A 9,777-nucleotide genomic window follows, 5' to 3' on the forward strand; every position below is an offset into this window, starting at 1 on the left:
CTTATTTAGAGAGACAAGCCCACAGATTGTTTTTCACTTCCATATCCCTGAGCCCACTGATTGGTTTACTTTCAATGAGTCAAAAGATCTCCACCCAGTCCATGTAACACTCAGTTTTTTGATTGATTGAAGCCTTATATTTGAATTAAAATAGTTGCATAATTAGTTTTCATGAAAAAAGATCAAGTGCTGTCTTTAAATATTATTATTATTATTATTTAAAAAAAAATACCTATCAAATGGGGTCGACCAAAATTTGGGCAAAAGGTTGTTGTTCTCTGACTACAGCCTACGAATAAAAATCAAACATTAATATTCGAATTATTGATATAAAAAAATGAAGTACCATTATTAATTAGACATAGTAAGTTTTGAAGGCTTTTGTAATTTAATTTAATTTAATTTAATTCAGCCTTTTAATTTATAAAATCGAAAGATTAAATTATAAAATCCAAAGATTTGAATGGAGAAAAGTTTGGGCATCGATGGGCACTTTTTATTTAACAATAGTATCCTCATGACTATTATATATACATATGACCGAGAGAGAGAGAGACTTTTTCCTTGGTTCGAGCACTCTCTCCTGCTAACTGCTGAAGGAGACATCTTCTACATCGCTCTCTTCCTTTACCCAATCGCCAAACTGCGACTCGCCATGGAGGAGGAAGGGGGAGAGCGCGATTCCAAGGTATCAAAATCCGAGCTTTTTCCTTTCTAATTAGCGATGTGGGTTTCTTCCCCGGTGGGAAAAGAAAGGCTCTTCTTTTGATCATTCTTTGGCTTTTGCGCGGCTTTGACTTTGGTGGGCTGCCTTCTTCTTTTTTTATCTTTTTATTTTATTTCTTTCTTGGCGTTTCTTTCCTAAAGATGTTATTGTTGCCTGTCCGGATCGTTTGCCAGGTTGTTTTGGTTTCTGGGTTCGGCTCGGCAGCTGTTGATTTGGGGGCGTAGAGGAGGAGTGGATTCTTCTGGTAGATTTTGTTTCTTGAGTAGCCTCGTTGGTTTCTAGAGGAGAGAGGGAAGAGCGTGCAGATCATTCCTTGTCCAATTTCTTTGATCCAGTCTCTCTAGGTATGAGTAGAACAAGTTGCCCTTGAATGGATAGGATCGTTTAGCATTTATGATCTGGGTGGAATCACTTAATTGGATGTAGATATTTCTCAGCAACATCGATCTGCAATAAAATGGAATAACATACGATACATCTGGAGCTCAAGTCTCCGCTTAGTAGTGGAGATACTTGTTCTTTAGTTGGAGCATGGAAGGGCATTGAAAGGCTTGATCTTCGTATAAATATTGGAGCATTTTAAGTGGTTGGTGACAGTAATTTAGGTAATCTACAGTGTAACATGATTAAGCAAATATTAGGACGGCTCCCACGGAAGCCGTCAAAATCGGCCGATAAGGATGTGTTACGGGGGTCGAGCCCTTCATTACCAAATTTTTCTTCCAATTCAAGAAATGGTGATTCTCAGAGTAGCAGGGTCATGAATCCGAATAGTCAGCCAACCATTCTCACAAGTGGGTTGGATTATGTCAGCGACTACACTGCAAATGCTAACTCAAAGTTGAACGGTAACTTGGTCTCTCCTGTTTATGAAGCACTGCCAAGCTTTAAGGATGTCCCAAACTCTGAAAAGCAGATGTTGCTCATCAGGAAGGTGAACTTGTGCTGCATTGTGTTTGACTTCACTGATCCCATGAAGAATTTAAAAGAAAAGGACATAAAGCGGCAGACGTTGCTAGAGCTTGTTGATTATGTGACTTCAGCCAGTGGAAAATTTCCTGAAAATGTTATGCAGGAGATCACCAAACTGGTGTCCATAAACTTATTTAGAAATCTTACCTCCCCACCTCGAGAGAATAAGCTTTTGGAAGGCATTGATCTCGAAGAGGAGGAGCCCGTGATGGACCCAGCATGGTCACATTTGCAGATTGTGTATGAGTTATTTTTAAGGTTTGTTTCTTCTCCTGAGACTGATGCCAAATTGGCTAAAAGATATATAGATCATTCCTTTGTCCTTAGGCTACTTGATCTCTTTGACTCTGAAGACCCAAGAGAAAGGGAATACTTGAAGAGTTTACTTCACCGTATCTATGGAAAGTTCATGGTGCACAGGCCATTTGTCAGGAAAGCTATTAACAACATTTTCTACCAGTTTATCTTTGAAACAGAAAAGCACAATGGAATTGCAGAGCTCTTAGAAATTCTGGGCAGTATAATCAATGGGTTTGCTTTACCACTTAAGGAAGAGCACAAGTTGTTCCTTGTGCGGGCCTTGATCCCACTTCACAAGCCAAAGTGTGCAGCTATGTATCATCAGCAGTTGTCTTATTGTATAACTCAATTTGTCGAGAAAGACTGCAAGCTTGCTGATACTGTTATAAGGGGTTTGTTGAAATACTGGCCCATCACAAATAGCTCGAAAGAAGTGATGTTCTTGGGTGAGCTAGAGGAGATCTTGGAGGCAACTCAGCCTGCTGAGTTCCAGAAATGTATGGATCCACTTTTCCGCCAGATTTCTCGTTGTTTGAACAGCTCTCACTTTCAGGTAAAATGAATTGCACAATTTTAGCTTGTATTGGAGCATTAGTTTAATTATTTCTCTCTTGAAAACACCATGATAATTATAGCTTTCTTGAAAACACATTGATGGCTTATATTGGAGCAATAGTATAATTAAGTGCCATAGCTGCATCATATCATGGATTTTTCTTTTTGAATCATTTTATTTTGTTGCTTATTAGTCATCATGTTATGCTATAAGAACATAGACATGTATCGCCTTGATTATAAAATGCATAGTCAAACCTGAGAATTCATATCTCTAGGAAGTTGGAAAATTTTAAAGCAATGCACTTGTTAGTTTTGTAGTTTTACAACTGACATATAGTTTTACTCTTCCAATATGCCAGTTTTACTATTAAAAACATTGTCTCATCATATAAAATGTGTCTTGTTTTCTTTTGCTTTTCTTGAAATATTGGATCCCTAGTGTCACATAGTAAAGGCATATTATTGTGCATTTTTTTGTATGGTTGAGTTCTTGTTCTTCAAAAGTTATTATGGTAATCTAGTTTATATTTTTATTTCTCTTAAGTTTAGGAGGGCCATAAAAGTTGCTTCTTTGTTGTGAAAGGTTGAAATCAAGGTTCGAAAGTCGGAATCGGGATCGGTCTTCCAGAAATACAATATGTACTGGCCATATCAGTTAGTTGGATTGGATTGGACTTTTTTAATTATGTAAATTCTAAATATTATTTAAAAATACAGATTTTTTTTTTTAAATACCTTAACGTTAATCTTTTTAACTGAATACACTTTACCCCCGCTATATTTTGACCTGATATCACTTTGCCTCCTTATAATTATACTTTGAAAAGTTTTTTTAATAGACTAAATTATTCTCATGTAAGGTAAAAAAAAACAATTTTGCTCTCATCTCCATTCTTATGTTGCTCTCTTCTTTTCCAAATCATTTTTTTGTTAAGTATTTTTCAGTTAGATCTGCACCTCTGAATTTCTCTCTTGTTATATAACTTTATAAAGGAAAGTATTTCATCAAATTAGGCTTCCTGCAACTAAAAAATAAAACAGAAATACACAAATATGACAACGATCTATAAATAATTCTTCAAGTTATTATTGGATGTTGTAGTAGCTAGGTAAGCAATGAAAAAGGAAGCTGTTATCTTAAGGCAAAAGAAAACCAAATCTTATTATCTTTATATGAGATAGGGATGTGCGATTATTAAAGTAAAAACAAAATCCATTTATTATGATTTTAGAAGAAAATTAAAATATCAACATTGTCACGACAAGTGTTTTTTCAAAGACATAAAAGGGAAGAAGATGGGATAAGAATGGAAGAAAAAAGGGAAGAAGGAAGAGAAAAGATGGGATGAGAAGGGAAGAAGAGGGGAATGAGTTTCTCCCAATTAGTAGTAGGTAAGGATGGATAGGTAATTTTATATTATTAGCTAGTAAACTCTAGTGTATTCCTCCATTAACATAGGGATAGAAAGATAATTTTAGGTCATTTAATAACGGTGTCTACGGATTGTAGCTTTTCAAAAGTCTAAAGGGTATTTATACACTTTTATAGTATATGAGGCAAAGTGATACCGAGTTAAAATACAAGAGGCAAAATATAATTAAACCTTAATTTACCTGCATTCTCTGCCAAGTCAAAAAAACACATGAAAGTGTTTTTGATGAAGGGTAATTTAGGTAGTTGAATTTTTTATTTTTGAAATGAATGAAATATTTTTTATTCTAATATATGGGTCGAATGGTAAATTACGATAAGGGAAGATGTAAATGATTATATATGTAAAAAGAAAAAATGATAAAAAATAATAATAAAAGAGAAAAATTATAATACAGTGAACTGAAAACAAGAAGAGATTAGAAAGAGAATGCGGGAAGAAAACCAAACAAAAGAAAGAAAAACTATAATGTAGTGAAGAAGAAGAAAAGATAGAGTGGAAGAAATAAAAAAATCTGAGAGAGAAATAAAAAAATAAAATTAAAAAATTACATACCAGAATTCACTGGAGTTTGTCGGAGTTAGATCTCTACGTAAGAAAAACAATGGCTATATGGTAAAGAGAGAAAAAAAGAAAGAAAGAGTGAGGGAGTGAGAGAGAGAGAAAGAGAGAGAGTTCAAATCGAGATCGACCGATCCAGCAAACCATGGTTGAAATTGCAAAGAAAAAAATGTGGATCCTCAAATTACTATTTTAATGTTCTAAAATTTCATTTTAGAACCTTTTCTAGCAAAGCCTTTGCTCACCAACTTTGGGCCCTGCATTTAGTTGACAACAACTTGTGATAGAAATAGTTCCTCGTTCTACATTTTTTATAGCACTTCAAAAATTGGTTTGGTTATGCCTTTTGTAACGGTAGATTGGTATCCAAAGTTATAGGAAATACATGTTCTATAGTACAGACAAAAAACCATAAAGACAAAGATAAACATATCTTCATCCATGTTTATTTATGCTGGTTGCATCTGGATTGTTGGTTATCTAGGTTATTTATCAATGATTTTTTGATCCTTGGGGTAAATTTTAGGTGCAGAAACTCTGTCGCCTTGCTTTTATTTCCTGGCGTAGGGTTATATTCCTCTTAACCTACTAAGAAAATAAGACCATCCAAGAAATTTATTATGTTGAATGAAGTGCAGCAAGAACAAGAACAAGAACATTGACATTGGTATGTAAATTGGAAGGATATGGTAATGAATCTTATCATGTTTAGCAGTCACTTTGTGCATCCACTTGGAGTATGATTTGTTCAAGGGCTAGAAAAAGTAAAGTTATGTAGCGTAGTGGATTTTCATTTTCTGACGAGTTCTGATCCCATTTTGTGGAGAGTTGAATGTCAAGCTGATTGCCAAAGAAAAAAGAAAAAAAAAGTTAAGATATCCCAGGAGTCATCTTGAAGTCAAAGTTTGAGAAATAATTTTATGATTTCATCCATTCTATTCCCACCCATTTGATCAGTTTGATCTTTTGGGTGTTGCACATTTGAGGACTTACTAATTTCTGTAGTTCTGTCTAATTGTTAACTTTTATAGCTGCTATCATGGAAACAAACCTATTTTAAATCAGACTAGTTTCCATGCATGTTAGAGTTCTGCTGTACTGGAGTTGGGTCAAAATTTTTAAAGGGAATAAATGATTGACAAAGTGGCAGAGTTTGTGCTCTAGTATCAGTGGGATTTTATTTGGTGAAGATCATTATGGCTTCTATGGACTGTTGATAGGTGAAGTACGTAGATTTTATTTGGTGAACAATTTCTCAACATGTGCAAGTTTCTGAGAATTAGTTTCCTTCCCTTTTTTAGATGACAAGTTGACTTCTAAGAACAACGAATTTGGGACAAGGATTTGGCTACTGTTAGATAGTGAAATGTCTTGGTTATTTATATTTTGAAATAAGATATTTTACTTTGAGGGCCTATAAGTTCCTGGGGGTGACTTTTCTTCTAATTCGTCAAAACAATGTTCACAACTTCATGACAATATTAAGATTGAAGTGTCTTATTGAGTTATTTCACTAGTTTAAGAATTATTACAAAAAAAAAAAAAACTTAAGGAAATGAAATCATTTTGAGGGGTACTAATTGTTTTTGGCCGGGAATCAAGGAATGGAAACACACTAGTGTCTGGACTTCCTTTTTCCATGATTTTGAGTACTATTCCCATACCAACAATATCTCCTCTAAGAGGATTTTAATCTACTTTGTCTCCTGAATGGCAGCTTACTCTTTTGTTAGTCTTTCTCCACTCGTTGTGCACTGCTTTTGGGCATGCTGCTAGCTTTATCTATATTACCTACCTAATTCATATCAAGTGTGGGGTCTAGAAAATGATAATATACATTTATCAAAGTAATCTACAACTTTGGATTCCTTGCAAGGTACTTAATAGGATTTATGAGCTGATAGTATGGATCCCAAATTGGCCAATCCCGAATTGGATAGGGATAATCGATCTTGATCTGGACCCGAAACTAGTGTAATGACTAATTTCCTTCTAGGATTGGCCGATTTCGGTCCTATTGGCCGTCTCGACAGTCTCAGTTGAAACTTAGCCAAAACTACATTTTTTTTTTAAGATTAAGTTCGAATCTAAAATATATTTAACCTATAATTGATATCTTCAGTTGTATTCTTTTCAATTTTTACTCTCTATTTTTCACACACACTCCTCACACTTTATTGAGCTCATCTAATGGCCAATCCAGTAAGCCCCTCCAGCTACTCCGCTCTCTGGTAAATTCAGGTGAGTATTTTTTCTTATTTCTCTTCTCTCTTTCTCACCCATTCTTTAACTTCTCAGCTTGTTTTATGATAGTAATTTATGAGTATAAAAATTTGTTAAATTCAAGTTAGAATTTATCATAGTTTTTTAGTAAGTTTTCTATTTAATTTTTAGGCTTCATACGTGACTATTTATATATTTTTTTAAAATTTTTTAGAAAATTTTCTATATTTTTAAATAATATTTAGAATTTTACGTAATTACAAATAACGCGATTCGATACAGGCTGCCGATATGACGAAACAATTGATATGCTCGATAAGTATCGTTTGTTTTTTCTAACGCCCAATTCTAATCCTAATACTGAGTTTCAGAACCTTGGTTGATAGTGTATCATGTTGTACAAAAATGGAAAATCGAGATGTCGTGTTCATAGTAACATTGCAGGATCTCCAGATTGAGAATACAACACATTGATCTTCTAAGTGTATAAAGAAGCATAACTTATTATGTTTCATATAGTTTCAAGATCTCATGTATGCACAAGAGAAATTTTCTTCTAAGCATATAAAGAAGCGGAACTTATTTTATTTCATATAGTTTCAAGATCTCATTATGCACAAGAGAAATTTGCAACTTTGCTCGAGGTTGTAGCGGAAAATGCAATGCGAAGGTAGATAAGTTTCAACCATCAACTGGCTTATTAAGGTTTATATCAAACTTCACTCTCTACTGGTTTGGCTGTGACCAATGAACTAGATACCAACTTCAGAGAGTCACCATAGGTCATAACTAATTTCTTTATATTTTTCATGGAGCTTCTCAACTGTGCTTTTAGCTTTAGATAACCCCATACTTTTGGAAAGGGCTGTCAGGGTTGTAGATTACTTTGAGCTATCTTGATTACATCTGCAAAACACTTGACCTATATTAATCTAACCAGATATAAGCCTTGTATTAGTCACATGTAACTTAATAGGCGTTTATCGATTTCAAGCGAAACATCCAGAGATATAAAAGAAATGGAACATTTTAATACAAGTGATCTATCGAATTGGTTTATTTTGCAATCTTGAGAACATGTAATTTTCATATCCGTCAAACTCAAAAGAGTAGTGGCAAATTTTAGTACCAATATCATGATAATGTTTGACCATTACATCAGTCAGCTGATCCACTATTATGAAGTGGTAAGACATACTGCATGAAGACTGAGCTAGAATGTATATTAGTATTTAGAATCTATGTTAATAATATTTCGTGGGGTTAGCCATATAAGGATGGTCAAACTAAATATTTGTATCTAATAAATGTGATGGAAGTGCTTAATATTGTTATTCAAAACTGCACGAATTCTTGGACTATTTATAGAACTATGGGTTTAATACCTTTGAGCATAAAGTCTATACTTGTTCATCCACATATATTTGAAGCACTCTGTGGCTACAGTCATAGATATTCTCCTGCTTTTCTTTTACAGGTGGCTGAGAGAGCATTATTTTTATGGAACAACGATCATATTGAGAGCTTAATTAGACAAAACTATAAGGTGTTATTACCTATAATCTTCCCTGCATTGGAGAGAAATACAAGTGGCCATTGGAACAAAGCAGTTCAAAGTCTCACACAGAATGTCCGTAAGCTATTCTCTGAACATGACCCTGAACTGTTTATGGAGTGCATGAAGAAGTTTGAAGAAGATGAAGCCAAAGAAAATGAGATCAAATCTAAACAGGAAGCCATGTGGAAGCGCCTAGAAGAAGTTGCCTCTTCAAAAGCTACAAGTAGTGCGCCTGTGCTTCTTCCTCACATGATACTCGGCCAAACTTCTGCATAAAATTTATCTATTTGGTAACTCACTTTACATAATTCTATGATGAGATCGATACTATGAATGCTGATAACTTTCTCTGCTCACCTCTACAACCTTGGGGATTCATGAACATTGTACAGGATTGACTGTATATAGGAGGTATGAAGCATGCGAAGGGCCAAATGTCTAAGAAGCTTATGAGAGTACACATACTAGTTTCCAAAATCCATATAAGAACAGAAGCAGAGACCTTATCATTTTCAGCAATTTTTGGTTGACATGCTAAAGGTTGATGTAATCCAACTCTGCAATTAATTCCTTCATGCATTTTCCTTTTCTTTGATTGGTTTTTTCTTTTTCTTTTTTCTTTCGAGAGTATCTAATGAAGCAATCTTCATTTGTTGATGGTTGGCTTTGAACAAACAGTTAATGCTTTTTGAATCTGAACTTTGATAGGGTGATTCTTGAATGAATTTATTTGTCATCTCATGTGTCTGGTGATTTTAATCATTTGAGCATATACTCTGAATGGAACTTTGAACAATTGGCACATATGATTACTGTGTCAAAACCACTTGTACCTGCTGTAGTTTTTCGACCTTAATTCTACAGCAACTTGCTTCAGTGATCTATTAAGATTGCCGAGATTGTACTTTTAAGAGTTTTCATTATGTTCTTGTGCTGTTAAAGCTAGTATTTGGGACAAGTTTGTATAGTTTCCTGAGAACAAAGTTTGAATGTACGCTGTGTTTAAACAATGGGAGGAATCCTACCTGTGCATTGTTGAGGCGAATGATACAGTGAACTCTCGCATGTTATCAAGAAATGTACCAGAAATGATATATATATTATATTTGCCGACCTCTTATAGATATAACCTATAGCATTTGTTCCTTTTTCTTGTTTTTGAAAATTTGTGGAGTTTTTGGCCAAACTAGACTAATTATATATATATTTTTTTAACTGAAATAGACTACGTTTCAAACTTATTATCGGATAGAATCTAATTTACTGTAGTCTTAACAAAAACATTTATCAATTTGGCGTTTTTATCATTAGGCAATTTTTTGCTTTAACTGTTTAAAGACTAAAGTTAAAGAGATCTATATATATAAAATACTGACCATTATATATAAATACTGACCATTATATATAAAATACTGACCAGTTTAGCGTTTTTATTAGGACTATAG

The 9,777-nt window shown here is 34.1% G+C and overlaps 1 protein-coding gene across 3 annotated transcripts; it reads left to right on the forward strand.

Annotated features, from left to right (window-relative positions):
• Positions 1-554: 554 nt before the first annotated feature.
• Positions 555-9,073, forward strand: LOC140771698 (serine/threonine protein phosphatase 2A 57 kDa regulatory subunit B' theta isoform-like). 3 transcript variants are annotated; one of them, XM_073113309.1, is made up of 4 exons: positions 555-688; positions 901-2,552; positions 8,252-8,622; positions 8,725-9,073. In XM_073113309.1, exons 2-3 carry the CDS (start codon positions 1,350-1,352, stop codon positions 8,606-8,608), a joined length of 1,560 nt encoding a protein of 519 aa, XP_072969410.1. In that variant the 5' UTR covers positions 555-688; positions 901-1,349; the 3' UTR covers positions 8,609-8,622; positions 8,725-9,073. The 3 variants fall into 3 exon arrangements, with proteins under 3 accessions (XP_072969410.1, XP_072969409.1, XP_072969411.1); XM_073113308.1 differs by having other exon boundaries at positions 8,252-9,073; XM_073113310.1 differs by having other exon boundaries at positions 560-802; positions 8,252-9,073.
• The last annotated feature ends 704 nt before the right edge of the window (positions 9,074-9,777 follow it).

This window comes from Typha angustifolia, chromosome 12 (genome assembly GCF_048772165.1).
Source record: "Typha angustifolia cultivar Huaian chromosome 12, ASM4877216v1, whole genome shotgun sequence".
NCBI lineage: Eukaryota > Viridiplantae > Streptophyta > Magnoliopsida > Poales > Typhaceae > Typha > Typha angustifolia.

Excerpts from the sequence above, each read along its gene's own strand:
- LOC140771698 (XM_073113308.1), top strand. The coding sequence starts at position 1,350 with ATGATTAAGCAAATATTAGGACGGCTCCCACGGAAGCCGTCAAAATCG. Across the intron at positions 2,553-8,251 it reads TGAACAGCTCTCACTTTCAG|GTGGCTGAGAGAGCATTATT; the intron begins GTAAAATGAATT and ends TTTCTTTTACAG.